This window comes from Mytilus galloprovincialis, chromosome 4 (genome assembly GCF_965363235.1).
Source record: "Mytilus galloprovincialis chromosome 4, xbMytGall1.hap1.1, whole genome shotgun sequence".
Classification (NCBI taxonomy): domain Eukaryota; kingdom Metazoa; phylum Mollusca; class Bivalvia; order Mytilida; family Mytilidae; genus Mytilus; species Mytilus galloprovincialis.
Genome location: NC_134841.1, coordinates 54,042,123 through 54,062,532, shown reverse-complemented (window position 1 = coordinate 54,062,532; position 20,410 = coordinate 54,042,123). Strand labels below are relative to the sequence as shown.

Genomic DNA, 20,410 nt, shown 5'->3' with positions numbered 1-20,410 from the left:
TAAACTATCCTGGAATTGTAAGAAACTTGGCCAGAAGCTTGTTTATGATCAGAAGATAGTATCCAGATGTAAATTTTGTAAAAATAAAATTCCATTTTTCCCGTATTTTACTTATAAATGGACTTAGTTTTTCTTCCAGTTAACATTACATAGTCTGCAGTTAAAGTATTTAAAACATTTTTAAGATTCTTAAACTAGCCTGGATTTTTTACCAAACTTGGACAGAAGCTTCTGACAATCAAAAGATAGTATCGAGAGGAATAATTTTATTGATTTTTTTCATCATTTTTGATGAGTGTGTGATTAACAGCAAAAGTAGGCGAGACACTGGGTTCCGCGGAACCCTTACAAATTTTTTATTATCCAATTCCTGCATGAATGGGGTAACAACCCCCAAACTCAATCCAAGCCTTCCTTTTGTGATATGGAACCTTGTGGTACAATGTCAGATAGATCCATACTCTTACAATAATACAAGCTATTATCCAGAAACTACAAAAATGTGTTTTTGGCCCTTAATTCCTAAACTGTTGGCGCCATTAACCCCCAAAATGAAACCAAACCTTCTACTTGTGGTATTAAACATTGTGGAATAATTTCAGAGCAATTGAAATACTTATACACAAGTTATTATCCTGAAAGTAGAAAAATGATTGTTTAGGACCTCTTTTGGGGCCCTTATTCCAGTTATAAACAGTTGGAACCATCATCCTCAAAATCAATCCCAACCTTCTTTTCGTGGTACTGAGGCTTCTTATAAAATTTCAAATATCCATTCACGTAAACTAAAGTTATTGTCCGGAAACCAATGTGTCTTCAAAGGACGCAGACGACTACGACATCATACCATTATATGATTCCAAAAATTGTTTTGCGTTTGTATAAAAATAGCTGTAATGTATTTTGCCCTTGATAATGTAAATACACACATATTTAAGTGTTCAGAAAAAGTTTAAATAAGGTTGCTGAAATTCATTATTGTAATTGCAAAATAACTGTGTTTCATTATAGGAATCTGAGGAGATAAAATCCAATAGTCTGGATCAACAAGTGAAGAAAAACAGACTGAACTTTTACTTCAGAAGACAGAAAATAAAGACAAAGAAGAGGTAGATAAATGTTTATTGTCTGTTTTAATTTACATTGAGTATTCCTGACAAAGGTGAATCTCAGAAGCCCCTCTAATACACCAAATTTATAAAATATGATTTTCATTTTCTAGCCCTGAAGAGATACTGCCCCTACTTGCGGACTCCTAGTCTCCGAGAGTATCATCAGCTCAGGAGTCAGTGCATTGGAATTGACATGTATTATGAAACATAAAAAAACCCACAAAAGAGCACATAAATTTTAAAGGTTACCATTGCATATTCCATACAAATATAACCAATTAACCAAATATTTAGACTGTTGAAAAAATTATTTACTGTGGATTCATTTATTTTTGTGGGTACCAATTTTTGTGTTTTGAGAGACAAACTTGCATATTCGTTGATATTTAATTTCATGGTTTTGGCAAACTTTGCATACATTCCTTTAGAAAATTTGAAATTTGTTGAATATTTAAATTCGTGGTTCCCCTGTACCCACGAAATCCATGAAAATTGGTATCCAACGAATAAAAATGAATCCACAGTATTGGTATCAGCTGTGCTGTACCAATTCATTAAAATTTAACGACAGCTCGTAGAATTTTAATAAAACTTCTAGATAACCAATTTATTTATTTTTATTTGTTTACAGTTATATACAAGAATTATAGTCATTTCGTACTCTAACCATTTCGTACCCTGGCAAAAACCATATTGTACCCTGACCATTTCGTACCTTGACCATTTCAAATATTAACATGTAATACCATTTCGTACCTCATGGAAGATTTAATATGTATGCCATTTCGTACCTCATGGAAGATTTATATGTAATACCATTTCATATCTCATGGAAGATTAATATGTATGCCATTTCGTACCTCATCAAAGATTTATATGTAATACCATTTCATATCTCATGGAAGATTAATATAAATGCCATTTCGTACCTCAGCGAATATTTATATGCAATACCATTTTGTACCGCATGGAGATTACTATGTATGCTTTTTGTACCTCATGGAAGATTGTTACTTGTCTTGGTGAAAACTGTTTCAAAGACGTATAGTCCAAATGCGCATAATAAACATTTACTCAATCATGAATAATTTAAAAAAAAAACCCAGACCTAATAAATATTTTATTGTACTGTTGATATGCATATACAAAACAATATAAACAGAAAGCACTAATAAAAACAATCATATAATGCCAAAATGGCAAACGAGCACAAAAACATGAGATAAAACATGAGATAAAAACATGAGATCTTCTGCACTACATTTGTAAATGTCTTATCTATGAAGCATTGTAATTAATTTAGTGTGTGCTTAAAATATTGCACGTGTTGAAGCTTTTTTAAATTTACCAATTAGTCATCTTAACACAAGAAAATAGGAAAGTGATTAAAAAAAACTGTCTCGGATTCAGACTCAGGACTATTTAATTTATTTTTACTGAGTTTAAAATGTTATACTTATTTCATATTTTTTTTTCCTTTGCTTCAACTTCAAAATCTTTCCTATGACATAATTGTGAGTTATCTTCACCAGTACAAAGAAATGCGTGTATCGAAAACATCTTGTAGAATGGTTTCCGGATGTTCTTGAAAGTTGCATCCATGTACCACACTTTGGCTGAGGATAAAACGTCTAACTGGCTTTCAGTGGCAAAAATGAGGTGTCGATTGCTGTCAACAACAACGTCTTTCCTGAAAAAGTTCTCTGGTAGAAAGTCTTAGTTGGTCTGAAATAGGGAATAAATACTATTATATTACTATGTTTATTTATTGTAATAAACAAATTAGTACAGTGTATAATGCTATAAAATGTTTTATATATGCTATGCGGTTGGGTTTTGCACAATGTTGTTTTTACACTTCAATTATGTCTCATTGGCACTGATACCACATCTTCTTATATCAATTTTATTATATTTTCGGATAATAAATTGCACATCGTTGAAGGACGCACTTATCTTCATGTTGCTGAGCTGTGTTTTTACACTTCAATTATGTCTCATTGGCTTTCATACCACATCTTCTTATATCAATTTTATTATATTTTCGGATAATAAATTGCACATTGTTGAAGAAGGACACACTAATCTTCATGTTGCTGAGCTGATTTTTTTACACTTTAATTATGTCTCATTGGCACTCCTACCACATCTTCTTATATCGATTTTATTATATTTTTTGGATAATAAATTGCACATTGTTGAAGGACGCACTAATCTTCATGTTGCTGAGCTGTGTTTTTACACTTCAATTATGTCTCATTGGCACTCATACCACATCTTCTTATATCAATTTTTATTATATTTTCGGATAATTAATTGCACATTGTTGAAGGACGCACTAATTTCCATGTTGCTGAGCTGTGTTTTTACACTTTAATTATGTCTCATTGGCACTCATACCACATCTTATATCAATTTTATTTATATTTTCGGATAATAAATTTCATATCATATAATTATTGTAAATAATCTGATAATACTGGAAGAAACCATTCACTTAGTTCAAATCATACCTCAAAGTTTAAATCTGTTGGATCTTTTGGTCTGCTTTTCTCACGTAGACGATTAGTGGACGTCTGAAGGTTGTGTACATTAGGTCTGCTACCTGCTGGGGCTGTATGGTCGGAATGACTAACCATGGCTCCATTGACTATCTGTGCTGCTGGCTTGAAGACATTGGTTGCGGCTTCTTGCTTAGACTGTGAATGGAGAAATATGTTAAGTTTGATTTCATATGAAACAATATCAATTAAGTAAAATCAACAGGCTCAAATATTAATTTATATAAATAGTTTCTTTCTATCTATGTCAGTTAAACTCTGGTTGATAGTTGTCATACCACATCGCCTTTTTTGTATATTTTTCAAATATTTCTAAATGTTGATAACATGGAAATGTAAACTTTTATTTTCAATTATGTTCTCAGTAATGATATTTACATAGGTAAAATTAATAGGTAAATACCTGTGAAACTATCTTCAGTTTGATAATTGCTCCAGGAGTTGAGTCATGGTTGTGTTGATGAGAACCTGGTCTGAAATCAGAACCGGACTGGATAACTGTTGCTGGACATCTAGATTTGTTTGAACGTACAGAGCACCACCAATATATTGAACCATTTGGTTGCTGACGCTAAAAAATGATTAAATTATGAACAAGTGAAAATAAACCCTTTTCATGCATGGTACAAAGAAAGACAAAACTATTACATGTAGCATTATTGAGGGTTATAATGTCTTTTACTGTCAGGCGACACACAGTCATTTTCGGTTATCGTTAGCGTCAAATTGATTAAAATTTTACCGTTGTTCGTCAGAGGTCTCTTATAAATGATAGACGAAAAAGGGAAATAGTTATTGCAAAGGAGTGGAGATAAAAAGAGAGACACATTGGGAAAAAAATGTTTGCATGACAAAGTTATTGCTCGCTTAGATATTTTTAGTTATACAAAATCACACATCGTGTTCCTAATTGATGTTCACATGCACTTACTTGATGTCTGCATAGCATGGTTATAACTTAAAAATAATTAAGTTTTCCATTTGTTATATTGTAGTGTTGCTGTGTTTCTTTATTAATGATTGTGTAAACTGTATAAAAAAATCTTCATACCTGTTTGATTATTGTTACATATCATATATATATATATATATAGAGAGAGAACCTTTCATACATCTTAGTAAAAGATGTGTGTCGGAGTCAAACGACATAAGAACCCTGTAAATTACTAGCTTCTCAATATGGTTGTATTGGAATACAGATTGACAACTCATGGTCTGAGATCGTGTAATATTTTCCACATGACGCTCATATTTCTTTCTACCATCATCATTTTATTCATTAAATATTGCTTTAAACATCGATGTTTAACACCCAAACAAAATGGAAGTAGTAAATACCTTCAGAGCTTCTCCGTGGTATATACTTGTGAAATATATAGACGAAATTCCGTATTGGTGTAAATCTAGATCTCACTAAAACAATTTTTGAATAACTATTTTGAGAGAACACTCACCAAACCAACACGAACGTATGGCAAGATATAACCATGCAGGCATTTAGTTTTCGTCAGACACAAGATAAATAATCTCTCTCAAAAACGTATATATGCATGCAGTTTCAAATATCAAGAACAATTAGCGGTCTATGTCTATAGGTCACTGTTAAGTCCATTTACTAACTGTTTAGAGTCAGACATGTCACTTGTACATTCTTGGAAGCCTTCATGTACCACATTCGACTATGGGAACTCTTTTCTGATAGTGTTGACAACGTAAGCTTATTTGGTAATTCTGTTTATCTGTATACAAGTGGTTGGTCTCGTCTGTCCCAACAATCAAATAAACAAACGCTACTAGTCTGCTTTGTCTGGTAATGAGGACCTCTGGAACTCATCCTCAATGGCACTTATACGTCAGGAAACTTACAAGTATACAAGTAAAGATTGTTTCAAGAACAACAAGGTTCGGGCAAATCCTTCAAACAAACAAATATTCATCGGTCTTTATAAAATTGTTACGTCTAGATGCACAATTTTATTTAATATGTTTTATTTTATAAAAAAACCCATTAAAATCATGAAAAACTATACAAAAATATAATACGAAATAGCTTACATGTATTAAGTCCATGAGGTACGAAATGGTAGATGCATTTGGCCCATTGGGTACGAAATGGATATTATCGTGGGTATGAAATGGTAAATGTTGGGTACAAAATGGCAGATTCGGGTACAAATGGCAGATTCGGGTACGAAATGATAGGGTTCAAAATGACTTGCTTCCATATACAACAGCCATGAAGGAACTTGAACAGTCAAGAATAAAACATCGTGAGACACTTTCAGAACTTCATACATACCAAGATAAAACCATATGTGCTTGAAAGAGGAACACAAAACAGATGAAGAAACTTTGAATAAATTTATAGACATATGTTACAGAAACAGAAAATTGAAAATAAAACAGTTCAAGATAAAACTGAACACATGAATTACAATCAGATTTCAAAAGGTATATATAATATATAAAAAAGAAGATGTGGTATGATTGCCAATGAGACAACTGTCCACAAGAGACCAAAATGACACCAAAATATGGTTATTTTGGGTAAATGTAGGGAAAAGATCAGTTAAGTTTCTACCAGGTGCTTCTTTTGATGCACTCATTTTCATACATGTGACAGAGTGGTCAAGCCACAACTGGAGATTTGGAAATTTTCAGCTGGAGTTTGGGTCTCAAAACTGGAGATTTTTTATCGACCCTTTTTTCGTCGTACGCATTGTTTTTTGTGTGTGTTGAAACTACATATATTCCTTTTTTGATGAAATAACAATGATTCTATACCTTTAAACACCTGTATAGCCATTTTTACTTGATAATAATAGAAGATAAGTGGTTTTCAATTTTTTATTCATCTAATATATTAAGATATGTTATAACAAGTTACAATAACAGAACAATATAAAATTTCAAACAATAGTCACTATGTTGAATGTTTCTTATGTTTATATTAAAGCACTAAATTGAAAAATTATATTAAGCAACAGTTAAAGCAAACTTGTTTAAATGTCATAAGAGAACATGATTTAAATAAACATATAAAGCACAGTTTTTACATCAACAAGAGCACTAATCATTGTTCAAAATGAGTTCAAACACAATTCAAGAAAGAGACTGTTTGTATAAGGCACAAGCTGACTTTGCTGCTTTGACTAGTTCAGGTTCTGGTTTATACTGGTGACAGTCTGTTGGGTTGTTGATCTTAACACTAAGTAGACTGTGGATGGTCTTATCAGCTAGGTTGTCTCTGGGGTCAGCCTGGATCTTCTTTAGCATGGAAAAAGTTCTTTCTGTGTCAGCATTGGAGTGTGGCAGGGCTAGTACAACTTTGCTGAGTGCAAAGAGGTGCTGAAACTGTAGTTTACCAGTTGGTAGCTTCAGGTTGCCAATAGAGGTCCAGAACTGGTTGAGTGAAGGAGTGTCTGGATCAAATGCTGGTAAGTCACACAGAGGAGTAAGAATATACTCAGCAGCTTCATCTTCTAGTTGACTGGTCTCTTGCTGGTTATAGTTGAGGAACCTATCAGACAAGCTGACAACTGAAAAAAAGGAAAAAAATAATAAGTACTAAGTTTAAACAGTTCAATGATCAATCATAATTCAAACATTAAATGCTGTGCTATGTAATATTATATCTTCTCTATAAGCCATAGGCAGTTCAGTATCATTGACATATTCCCCACACCTGATCAATTTTATGTTTGTAACAAGCACTCAATTTTATCTTGTGACAGTTTTGACTTACTAGACTAACAAAAAACTCACCTTCATCTGGAGATAACTTGTCTTTGCTGAGTGGATTCAGAAAACTGATGCCTCTGATAACTTTGTCTTGGAATGGGAACTTCTTTATCATGGTTTCAGTCATAGTGCAATAGAACTCCCTGACTGTACTGAAATAGAAATTAAACATTTTATTAAAATGTACAAAACTTGATATACACTTAAGCAAGTATACTCTGTGTGAATTGAAATGGAAACTAATCAGTAATGAACAATTAATTCTGATGGGATTATTTTCTCTTGTATTGCATGTATTCTCTGTGGACTATCTCATGAACATATACCCTAGATTATTTTTTCTTTGTTAACACATAATAAACATACCTGAAAAAGTTGCTGACTGTCTGTGGTGCTAGGTCATCATTGTCACTTAGGAACTCTCTAACTTTCATACCAACTGCAATTCTGGTGTTGTCGTGTTGATTTTAAATGTAGATCTGCACCTTTTATCACATCATAAAAAATAACCAGGAAAAATATTTAAAAGGTATCTCTAAGGTACAATGCCATTTATACAATTTTCCACAAAACTAAATTTATATACTGAGAAAATTTAAAGGTTTTCCAGGTTTTGTTTATAAACAAGACAATATTTTTTAGGCAATAAATAATAATCTTTATTTTGGAAACCAGAAAATCTTTTGTAGATGATATTAAACAAAATTTCTCTTTTTATTCAGAGCACAAAATACAATAGCTTCACAAGATGCAAAGTCTCAGAACTTAAAATTAGCAATAAAGATTTAAGCATAGAAATGGAAGGGTGTCAAAGGAGAGAATCTGAGAAAGTAGAATTAATGGAGAAACTAATGCCACAAAAAATGCTGAACTTCATTCAGAAAATTCTGCTCTGAATGATAAGGTAAGAACTATAGAAAATGTAGTTGGTTATAATAAGATTTAACTTGATGTATTACTGTATCTTTTCAGTCACACTTGAGATAATGCAGATAAACTGGATCCAAATTGATTTGTTGAAGAAATAGTGGTTTGAGCTAATTCACATAATTATTAACCCCAATGTCATGTTTTAGTTTAACACATATTTGTCGTTGTAAATCCTGTTTTAGATTCAACTGCCACTGTTTTAGATTCAACTGCCACAGTTTTAGCTCACCTGGCCCTTTGGGCCAAGTGAGCTTTTCTCATCACTTTGCATCCGTCGTCGTCGTTGTTAACTTTTACAAAAATCTTCTCCTCTGAAACTACTGGGCCAAATTAAACCAAACTTGGCCACAATCATCATTGGGGTATCTAGTTTAAAAAAATGTGTCCGGTGATTGGCCAACCAACCAAGATGGCCACCATTGCTAAAAATAGAACAATGGGGTAAAATGCAGTTTTTGTCTTATAACTCAAAAACCAAAGCATTTAGAGCAAATCTGACATAGGGGTAAAATTGTTTATCAGGTCAAGATCTATCTGCTCAAAAATTTTCAGATGAATCGGACAACCTGTTGTTGGGTTGCTGCCCCTCAATTGGTCATTTTAAGGAAAGTTTGCTGTTTTTAACTGGATTTTTGTGACAAAAATGTCGGTTATTGATTTAGGGATGTACGGCGGGCAGTCGGGCGGGCGGCAACCAAATGTTGTCCGTGCATTTACTCATGAACCGTTCAACCAAAGCTTTTAAAATTTTTATATGTTGTTACATGTACTGACAACAAAATGAAGGTCAAGTTCAATAATGACGATTTTGACTTTTACCGTCAGGAGTTATGGTTCTTGAAAGATTGAAAAATGGCTTTTCCAGTTGTGTCCGTGCATTTACTCATGAACTGTTTAACCAAAGCTTTTCAAATTTTAATATGTTGTTACTGATGACAAAATGGAGGTCAAGTTCAAAAATGTCGATTTTGACTTTTACCGTTCATCAGTTATGGTTCTTGAAAGATCGAAAAATGCTGTTTCCATTCATGTTGTTGCATTTACTCATGAACCATTCAACCTAAGCTTTTGAAATTTTAATATGTTGATACTGATGACAAAATGGATGTCAAATTTGATATTGACGATTTTCACTTTCACCGTTCATCAGTTATGGTTCTTGTGATATTGGCAGGACACAAATAAATGTTAATAAATCTGGTTTGCTGTCGTTGTGACAGCCTCTTGTTGGTTATTATCTTGAATATTATTATAGATAGAGATAAACTGTAAACAACAATAATGTTCAGCAAAGTAAGATTTACAAATAAGTCAACATGACCGAAATGGTCAGTTGACCCCTTTAGGAGTTATTGCTCTTTATAGTCAATATTTAACTATTTTCATTAATTTAGTAAATTTTTGTAAATTTTTACAAAATATTTTCCTCTGTAACTAAAAAGTGCCAAGTTTATTATAGATAGAGAAAATTGTAAGTAGCAAGAATGTTCAGTAAAGTAAGATCTTCAAACACATCACCATCACCAAAACACAATTTTGTCATGAATCCATCTGTGTCCTCTGTTTAATATGCACATAGAACAAGGTGAGCGACACAGGCTCTTAAGAGCCTCTAGTTAAAGCTTACAATACATAAAATAATCTAGAACCCATAAGACAATTAAGTCAGGGATATAACTCTATCTTACATGTGTTATTACAGATACTTTCAAGAGTTGCCTATGCTTTAATCCTTAATTTTTTCTAAATCTGTAATACCATATGTTTGTTACATGTATTTGTAAAATAAATCAAATATTTTAATTTTTAGTGGGCCCTAGACCAGGGAAATATTGACAATGTGGGCAGTAACTAAATGCATAGCCTTGGTAACTAATTTTTGAATTAACTTGATACATTTTTCATTAACCATGGTTAATTAATTAATCAATTAATGAGACATGGCTGATATGGGATAAACCTAGCTTAACCTAGCTTAACTTAACTATGCATGATTGACAAACTATGAACTGTTATATCTTTTTCTATTTGATTATACACAAAGTCAGAAGTAATGTAAATAGAACTTGTATACATTTTAACAAAACTTATGATGTATATTCTCCTTTTGATATCACAGTTCTCTGATGTTCTAGTCCACATTAACAAACATATACATTGTATTGTTTTTCTTTAATAAACCTAAAACTACTTGGGGTGTCTACTTAAAAGGTTAATATATGATTATAATATCTGACAAAAATCACACATCTGCTTTTGGTATAAATAAAACATAGGGTCAAACTGCAGTTAATGAAAATCCATTATAAATGAGTAGCCAATTTTTAACAATCCATTATTTTCTACTCTGAACTGAGTTGACAGTATCTTACAATAAATTACTTAGTTAAAGCCTTGATTTTGCTCTATATATCTGATCAATCTAGACACTGATAGATAAAATTTCAAGTATATTTGGTAATTTCTTAACACTCACATTTATAGATTCTTATACTCAATACATTACTGACTTCTGTTTTGACCACTGTTATTTCATAAATACATGTATGTTGAACAAAGGGTTGTCGGTTTGATATTTGGTACTGTTTTTTTTTTTTAGAGGAAAATGAGAACACAGGGACAGACACTAGATTAAAGCTTTCGACTGACACCTGCTGGCAAAAAAAAAAGGGTCAGGCATGTCCTATGAAAGTTTATCAGGTATGTTATGTTCAGGTGGATTGTCAGTATATATTGCCTCAGGAAGAATTTTCTTTGCCAAAATGAAGATTTTACTATGCTTTTTTCAAGAATATGAAATGCTATTTTTAAACATGAGAAGATAGATCTAACGTTATGCTACAAGAAAATAGAAATTAAAAAATTGTGTCACCGAACTTGTTTTCTTTCTACAATTTAACAAGAGTGCACATGCCAAAATGTCTTACATATTTTAAATATAGTTGACCTTTTGTATGTATTATCTAAGAAACAAGCTACACCATGAACATTTTAGATTAATCAATGAACCATGAAAATGAGGTCATGTTCAGATAAAAATTGGCACAATACAATTATTCCATACACCAAATATAGTTAACCTATTGCATACAGTATTAAAACAACAGATCAAAACACAAAAACTTAACTATAACAAATGAACCATGAAAATGAGGTCAAGGTTCAGATGACAACTGTCAGACTGACACATATACCTTACAATCAGCCATAAACCAAATATAGTAGACCTATTGCATACAGTATTATAAAAAGACAAAAAATAAAAATTTCAATTTCTACTTAGAAAATATAAGAGTTATCTCCACTTAAATGGTCAAGTTGAAAATTTATTTAAAGAATACAGACAACAACATTGTATCATTGTATGATCCCAAATTGTTTTTGCAGTTGTATAAAAAAAGGCTCACACATAGATTGCAAATCTGTCTCAAAATTTGCAAATTTAGGCAAAGAACAAACCAGTTAATGTACTGCTATTGTACAACACAAGATAGGTATACAGTGAATCTACCTTAAGTTTTGAATATAAGTCAATAAAATACTTCACATGGGTCAGCTTGGTAATACTGCTGATGTCATCATACCCTGAACATATGGAATTATTATTCAAGTTTGATAAACTTCTGAATTTGGATTGTGATTAAATAGTTGACAAAGAATAGGATTTTGAACATAATAAATGTGGTAAAAACCTTTTAAACTTGAGTTTTAATAGTCTTAAACAAACTACATGTATATGCAGTTCCCCATATTACAGTTTATTACTAGAAAGTTGTGTTACTACAATTGTGTGGCAGTTACACATCTTGACCCTAGAAATTTCTGAAAATACAGAACTGAATTTGTTTGTCAGCACTACTGCTCTGAAACAACTGAACAGAACTTCATAAAATTGGTAAGACTAAGAGACTGTATGTATGTAAGAACTCAAATCTAATATTTATAAATTATGATTTGATATAAGGAGAAATTTTTTTTACATGGTATGTATATTCATCAAAATGAAAATTAAATACATTCTCATCTTTGATTTCAGGGGTTGCAACCTTGATTGGAGGAAAAAATAAAAAAATTGTTTGACATGCCATTTGTTGCAAAGGAAATTGCATTTGTAATAATGCACAGAAAAAAGGAATTCCAGCCCCTAAACATAAATGTGCAAAAAACTGGACAGGATCTGCCAAAGGCATGGAACCAGATATGGTTGTTGAAATCATAAAGTATCTGGATAACAGAGGTGTTAAAATTAAAGAATTAGCAGGTGATGACGATTCAACTAGTACTGGTTTCAATAGAGCAGTGAAACTACTGCCACATTCTAATATAGTCAAGAGTAGTGACAGAAATCATGTAATAGTAAATGCTAGTAAAAAAATGTATTCCATTAAACTGAAGCATAAGGAACTATCAGCCATGGTTATCAACAGTTTTCTGAAGAACTATTCATTTATGCTGTCACAGAACCAAGGGAATTCTGAAGGAATTGAAAATGGAGTCTGATGTACAATTGACCATATAATTATATGGACAACATATCAAATGTGACGTCAAACGGTGTAGATACCTGAAAGGTCCAACTACATACAGGCACAGCAATTTACCATATGGAAAAAATCTGCTGTCTTCTCTAGCTCTTAAGAATGACTTAGAAAGATTATTTCTGAAAGATATAGAACAGAAATCAAAAAAATTATCCAATCTGGCAAGTTCACAATCTAATGAAAGTTTCAATTTCACCCTATCAACTAAAGCTGCAAAATATAAACACTACTCTGGATTATCATCTACAGGGTCAGTGCATCTGTTTTACAGAAAAATGAAGGATAAAGCTATATTTCAGAGGTACCTTTTTATTTAGAAAAACTAACAGATACTGAAAAGTCTAAAATTGTTGAGTGCATTAGTATAAACTTAAACAGACCTGAATTTTTACACACGGAGATCGTGAGGATGTATTGCTGACACAGACATTCTTATTATGTAACTTTCTTTTTTGACTGGTAACCAATCTATAAATATGTGGATATAAATCATTAAAATCTATGCACAAATACAGAAAAATTGTTTAACACATTAGGAAGAATATCGCGTGAAAATATGAATGCCTTCTCAAATCCAATCTTCTAGAAAAATTGATTTATTATTGTCCATCATGTACAGCACTATTATTAGAATACTTTAGTGAATAGAATGATATACAAATGGATGAAAATTATATATACATGTACCAGTAACTGTCATAAACAAATATGTATATATAAATGTAACAACAGACCAGAGTATATTTAAGAAATAATTGATGCAAGCTATACTTAATTGGTTGTTTTAACATGGGTAGGCATTATATTCGTGATTATTTTTGCCCAAGCGATAGTGAAGTATATATATATATAAAGTATAGCTTGCATCAATTATTTCGATTCTGATTAGGACAATTAAGGTAATTTCTATGTCCGATGTGTATAAGGTTAAAGCGATTGCATTGGCTCTTCCATGAACCTCCCTTTTTTGTTTGCAAAGAAGCAAACAGCTGGTACTGTGATTTTCCAGAGGGAGGAGTTTTTGAACAGCCAGCATGAACAGTTGTCGTATCTAGGTCAATTATGTGAATTTCGGAATGCAACACATTACAGTCATAATAAATGAATTAGTAACAACATGTGCATCATTTAAGAGTTTGGAAGTGTTTTAAGTTAATGAAATATATTAAATGCATGCCAATTTGATAAAATTCATTATTTTGCAGTAGTCAATATGTACGCATGTGCAGAAAAAAATTATTGGATTTAGAGCATGGGTTTATTCATAAAGCGAAAGAAGCACGTCATATTAGAATGATTTGTATCACTACAATTAATTATGATAGTTATTACAAAGAGGTTGAATTCCCTGTCATCCAATGTTCAGTACTTCATTACTTTGATTAACTTATGTCAGATGATTATGACACTGATTTAACAACTAGTGAGCATCACTTTTATCAGCATGGAGTTATGTTCCTTTATTACTTTATATACAAACAAAGGCGTCGTCTGTGTCCCATTTATTTAGTTTAATAAAGCATTATTGTTATCATATTTTTATTGTTAAATTTCTTTTTTATAGGTTAATAAATCTGCTGGACTGTCCCCAGGAAACATGTCTATTAAAAGGGCAACTTTATTAGATAAGAGGAGAGCTAAAAAAATACAGAAATCTAGAACTAGAAAGCTTAAAACTGAAAGAAAACGATTGAAAGAGATGAAACTTGCCAAAAACAGTGGATTGGAAATAAGAGAGGGAAAAACGTATGAGAGTGAAATAGGTAATTATATGGTTAATAAAAAAATAAATTCATACGATTATAGAAAAATCATCTTTTGAAGGGGCATTAACTGTCAAATTCATCTTCCCCAACTTGACTCATGTTTCATATTATATTTATTAAATACTGAAATGTATATATATCCAAATTGCAAAAAATCTATTATATAGACAATAACTATTTAGTGTCTTTAAATATTAGCTGTATTTGTACAAGGCTATGCAACAAGGTGTATGCGAGCTTTTAGCGAGCTACTACACCTGTTTCGAGCCGAGTACAAATACAGCTGATATTTAAAGACACTAAACAGTTATTGTCTTTAACCTGCAATTAATTCTATACATTATTATTTGTGTTTTGAAACTCACAAAAACACATGTTTTGCATTTATTTTCGATTTGAAACCCCTTGAGGCCTGTGTAGTAATACGAAATAGTAATCACACATTCAGTGAAGATGGCTTTGCAAAAAAAGATTTTCTAATGGTCAACAATAATACATCGCTCAAGGTGAATAATTATCTATTTTAACATAACTAATTTCAACAGTAAAAACAAATAACAAAACATTGTCCAATTTGAAACAGGAGTGTATGAGTTGTCCTACGCTTCAGACTCGACATTCACGAAACATGCATGCTGAAATTGACATGGTTGTTTTTGTTACACAATCATACACATTCAAACTTTAAAATTGATAAATGTCATTGTAGAAAAGACTGCTATTCATGTTTGTATGTTATCAGAAAAGTGGTGTGATTCTTATTGCTCTAAAGAAATGTTTGAAAACAAACAGAACGTATAAAAGAAATCGTAAATTGCAATTAATACGTCATTGGAATGCAACTGCAATACACATTCTGAGGTCATGCAGGTTCATACAATACTCAGTCCGGTAGTGGGTGGAGCTTTAAAGCGATTTCTGTATAGTATACAGATACAGCATAGCAATATCTGTAGGGCTGTATCTGTATAGAACACCCAATTGAGGATAAAACCAATTATCAATTTATGGTCTCGATAATATGTACTAACATTTTATGTGTATTTTTTTTTACATACGTCATCTAATTAATCATGGAGATGACCTCTGAAGACTGCCAAGAGTCATATCATTTCACACATTATAATAAACATGAATATAATGTGGAACCTTTTTTTATTTTGACAGGAATGAATGAACAAAATGTTGATGAGATCGAAATACCTGGTCCACCTGAGATTAAAGAATTCACTGATAACATTCTTACAGCACCCATTTTGATATTTGATTTAGAAACTACTGGCCTTCGTGAGTGTATTTTTTTAAAACAAAGTTTTTGTAGCTCCCAAGCATCAAATAATGCTGCTTTTAGATGTCAATTTGGTTCAAGTTTAAAGTATATTAAATTTTCTCTCTATATATATATATGCTGACAATATTATAGGGTTATTGCATGAATATTGGGGAATATTGTCCCGAGTAGAATTTTATATTGCACGAGCTTGCGAGTGCAATATATGTTCTACGAGGGACAATATTCCCCAATATTCATGCAATAACCCTTTTATTGTATAGCAATATAATATTTGAAGTAAAAATTGGTTTAAACTAAGATTTTATCGTTGATGACGTCATGAATTTTGAAGATTTATTGCACTAGTGAAATAAGGGAATTTATTGCACGCTAACTTTTGGTTACTTTCTGTGGGAAAAATTATATTGCTATGCAATAAATTTGCTTATTATATGATGCAGATAGTGATGTAATCAAATTGAAGCTTTTGGGTTAAAAATGAATAAAAAAACTAATCACATATAAAAAAGAAGAAGTGGTATGATTGCCAATGAAACAACTTTTCATCAGAGACCAAATGACACAGAAATTAAAACCTATAGGTCACCGTACTGCCTTCACCAATGAGCAATGCCAACACCGCATAGTCAGCTATAAAAAAGGCCCAGAAATGATAAATGTAGAACAATAAAAAAAAAATACAAACTGCATATGATTGAAATACCAATATGTAACACAGCAACATATGACGACTACTGAATTACAGGCTCCTGACTTGGGACAGGCACATACATACAGATGTTGCAGGGTTGAACATGTAAGCAGGATCCCAACCATCCCTCTAACCTGTGACAGTTTTGTACAAATAAGAATTTCAGCATTAAGTTTTAAAGATGTACCTTTTTCTAGCAAAGATCTAATTGGCTTCTTTTATCACAAATTTTAATGCAGTAATATCATTATTTTTTTTTCCAGAGAGAACCTCTGATATTATACAGATAGCAGCCTTTTCCCAAAATAACAAATTCTCCAGCTATATAATGCTAAATAGAGCTATATCAAATGGGGCATCAGAGGTAACGAAGATATCAGTTATTGGCAGTCAAATGTATTATAATTTACAAGCTGTACCATCAAAACTACAAAACGAGGCATTCACTGATTTTAATGATTTTGTTAAGAGTTTTCTGGTCAAACCACTTCTTGTTGGCCACAACATCAAATGTTATGATTGCCATGTGCTGTACAATTCCCTTAGATTTCATAATATGTGGAATGATTTTGCATCTAACATAAGTGGCTTTTTGGACACTTTGGAACTCTTTAAACTGTTATATCCAAAAAGACCATCTTATAGTCAAACAGCTTTGGTGCATGAACTGTTAGGTGAAACCTATATATTCTGCTCACAATGCAGTAGTTGATACAGAAGTTCTGTACTGACTGGTTCAATCTAAGGGAGATATCAAAGGCAACATTCAGGCTTTAGTTTTTTCAGCAAATTATCCCAAAGAATTCAGTCTTCAGCAAGACAACCTCCAATCTTTCACCGATGCCACTTTTTCTAAAGCTATTTCTAGAACCCTTGCATTGAAGGCTGCAAGATCAAATTTAAGATTAGAACATTTTAATATTGCTGTTAATGGATTAGATGGACTGAAGTCAGTTCTATCAAAACTAACTTATGAAGGAATTGTGAGAGTCACTACTAACAAGAAAGCTATTATAAAGATCTTTGACTTTCTTACCCATGAAAGTTAAATTTCAAAATTAAACTCTGTTCTAATGAGAATTGATTTTTTTTTAAAAGTTGTGCCAAATACAACAAAGGAAATCTTTGCCTGGGATAAGAAAATCCTTAGTATTTAGAATAATTTTACTTTTTCAAACAGTAAATTCAAACAAAACATGACCTTATAATTGATATTCATGTCAACATCGAAGTGCAGGCTACAGGAAACGTGACTTCAGTCCATCTAATCCATTTTTTTTTAATATATGAGTTATATTAGCCAATGAAGCTGAAACTTGATAATTTTTAACCAGATTTTTGTGACAAAAATGTCGGTTATTGATTTGGGGATGTACGGTGGGTGGGCGGGGGGCGGTAATCAAATGTTGTCCGTGCATTAACTCATGAACCGTTCAACCAAAGCTTTTAAAATTTTAATATGTTGTTACTGACAACTAAATGAAGGTCAAGTTCAATAATGGCGATTTTGACTTTTACCGTTCAGGAGTTATGGTTCTTGAAAGATTGAAAAATGGAGTTTCCAGTTGTGTCCGTGCATTTACGCATGAACTGTTCTACCTAAGCTTCCCAAATTTTAATATGTTGTTACTGATGACAAAATGGAGGTCAAGTTCAATAATGGCGATTTTGACTTTTACCGTTCAGGAGTTATGGTTCTTGAAAGATTGAAAAATGGAGTTTCCAGTCGTGTCCATGTATTTACGCATGAACTGTTCTACCTAAGCTTCACAAATTTTAATATGTTGTTACTGATGACAAAATGGAGGTCAAGTTCAATAATGGCGATTTTGACTTTTACCATTCAGGAGTTATGGTTCTTGAAAGATTGAAAAATGGTGTTTCCAGTCGTGTCCGTGCATTTACGCATGAACTGTTTTACCAAAGCTTCCCAAATTTTAATATGTTGCTACTGACGACAAAATAGAGGTCAAGTTCAATAATGACGATTTTGACTTTTACCGTTCAGGAGTTATGGTTCTTGAAAGATTGAAAAATGGTGTTTCCAGTCGTCTCCGTGCATTTTCTCATGAACCATTCAACCAAAGCTTTTGAAATTTTTATATGTTGTTACTGATGGCAAATTAGAGGTCAAGTTCAATAATGACGATTTTGACTTTTACTGTTCAGGAGTTATGGTTCTTGAAAGATTGTGAAATGGCGTTTCCATTCACGTTGTTGCATTTACTCATGAACCATTCAATCTAACTTTTCAAATTTTAAGATGTTGATACTGATGACAAAATGGAGATCAAATTTGATATTGACGATTTTCACTTTCACCATTCATCAGTAATGGTTCTTGTGATATTGCCAGGACACAAATAAATATTAGTAAATCCGGTTTGCTGTCGTTGTGACAGCCTCTTGTTAAACTTTAATTTCATTTTCATATATATTAAATCAAAAAGTAATAAAGTTTGAAAATGTTTATTAATTACAGATAATTTTTGGCTCACCTGGTCCATATGATCATCCAAGAAGGCCGCCAGCAGGGGACTTAGTTTAACATAGGGGAAATGCATACAAATGACTTCTTTTAGAGAACCACTTAATGGAATGAAACCAAACATAGCATGAATGTTCCTTATGAGGTGCTGACCAAGTGTTGTTACTTTGTAGCCGATCAAACATCCAAGATGGCCGCCAGTGGGGGGACTTAGTTTAACAGAGGACCCTATGGAAAATGCATACAAATGATTTTTATAAGGGAACCAATGAATGGAATGAAACCAAACATAGCATGAATGCTCCTTATGAGGTGCTGACCTAGTGTTGTTACTTTGTAGCCGATCCATCATCTAAGATGGCTGCCAGCGGGGGGACTTGGTTTAACATAGGACCCTACAGGAAATGCATACTAAAGTCTTCTTCTAGAGAACCATTAAATTGAATGAAACCAAACATAGAATGAATGTTCCTTTCATTAGTAGGTGCTGGCCAAGTGTTGTTACTTTGTAGCCAAATTTTATCTTTGTTAATATGATTTCAAAAACCCAAGTAGAGTTAGGTGAGCGATACAGGCTCTTGAGAGCCTCTAGTTTTAATTATGTCCCTTGATGAATGAGAGTGTTCTGATTATTTAATATTGTTTTAATATATCCGATGGATCAATCTGTTGTAGAGTTGTCACTGGCTCAGACGTACTTATAAATATAATTATTTTCTGTGACTGTATCTTACATTAATTTGTAGGATCCTTTACTATAGATAATTTAGCTGATCTGTATAAATAACATCTCCATGCCTTATATATCATGTACTATAGTACGACGCTAGATTAAAACTGACGTGGAAAGGTAACACTCTGCCACAGTGCAGGCGATTTGGTGTCACAATATCTCAGTAGCATGGGTTACCCGGTGAGGTAAGAAAAAAAAAAATTGCGAAAGCAAATTTACAGATCTAACATTATTGGGTTGATGTTTAGACAGTTGTATATATATATATATATATATACATACATTATTTTAAACATGTTGTAATATTTTTGGAGGAGTAATGCAGAAATGTTGTTAAAGTTTATGCGAAAAATCAGATCTATAAATGAATGGTTTGATTGAGTGGAATAGTTAGAAAATGAATTATAAGGAGTGTTTCTAATTTTTTTAACATTGTATACTTCGTTAAGGTCAGTTAAAACTTTTTATAAACTATTGTGTAGTTTGAAAGTTTTTAGGTATGAACTAAAAGTATCTAATATAGGTTTTATGATATATAAACAATTTCTATTAG

General features: G+C 32.2%; 3 protein-coding genes across 4 annotated transcripts in view; 1 reads left to right on the top strand and 2 right to left on the bottom strand.

The window, feature by feature from the left end:
• LOC143072442 (uncharacterized) overlaps positions 1-20,410 on the top strand; it is a 44,473-nt gene that overhangs the window by 18,918 nt on the left and 5,145 nt on the right. Inside the window, exons 5-12 of one of the 2 annotated variants that reach the window (XM_076247367.1) lie at positions 1,012-1,109; positions 1,744-6,124; positions 8,137-8,318; positions 10,944-11,044; positions 12,381-13,186; positions 14,450-14,648; positions 15,819-15,938; positions 16,900-17,000. In XM_076247367.1, the coding sequence (XP_076103482.1) occupies positions 1,012-1,109; positions 1,744-1,762 (117 nt within the window). In that variant the 3' untranslated portion in view covers positions 1,763-6,124; positions 8,137-8,318; positions 10,944-11,044; ... (2 more) ...; positions 15,819-15,938; positions 16,900-17,000. Of the gene's footprint in view, positions 1-1,011; positions 1,110-1,743; positions 6,125-8,136; positions 8,319-10,943; positions 11,045-12,380; positions 13,187-14,449; positions 14,649-15,818; positions 15,939-16,899; positions 17,001-20,410 lie in introns of those variants that run through there. The other variant, XM_076247366.1, reaches the window with a different exon arrangement.
• On the bottom strand, positions 2,705-4,622 carry LOC143070926 (uncharacterized). The gene is made up of 4 exons (XM_076245025.1): positions 4,605-4,622; positions 4,077-4,244; positions 3,626-3,811; positions 2,705-2,837 (listed from the first exon to the last, which is right to left on the bottom strand). Exons 1-4 carry the CDS (start codon positions 4,620-4,622, stop codon positions 2,829-2,831), a joined length of 381 nt encoding a protein of 126 aa, XP_076101140.1. The 3' UTR covers positions 2,705-2,828.
• LOC143072441 (uncharacterized) lies at positions 6,252-7,931 on the bottom strand. The gene is made up of 3 exons (XM_076247364.1): positions 7,781-7,931; positions 7,439-7,566; positions 6,252-7,212 (listed from the first exon to the last, which is right to left on the bottom strand). Exons 1-3 carry the CDS (start codon positions 7,846-7,848, stop codon positions 6,776-6,778), a joined length of 633 nt encoding a protein of 210 aa, XP_076103479.1. The 5' UTR covers positions 7,849-7,931; the 3' UTR covers positions 6,252-6,775.

Coding starts and splice junctions, on each gene's coding strand:
- LOC143070926 (XM_076245025.1), bottom strand. Junction 3,812..4,076: donor AACTGAAGATAGTTTCACAG/GTATTTACCTAT, acceptor CTCCATTCACAG/TCTAAGCAAGAAGCCGCAAC.
- LOC143072441 (XM_076247364.1), bottom strand. CDS start 7,848: ATGAAAGTTAGAGAGTTCCTAAGTGACAATGATGACCTAGCACCACAG. Junction 7,567..7,780: donor ACAGTCAGCAACTTTTTCAG/GTATGTTTATTA, acceptor TTTCTATTTCAG/TACAGTCAGGGAGTTCTATT. Junction 7,213..7,438: donor CAAGTTATCTCCAGATGAAG/GTGAGTTTTTTG, acceptor CCTTTTTTTCAG/TTGTCAGCTTGTCTGATAGG.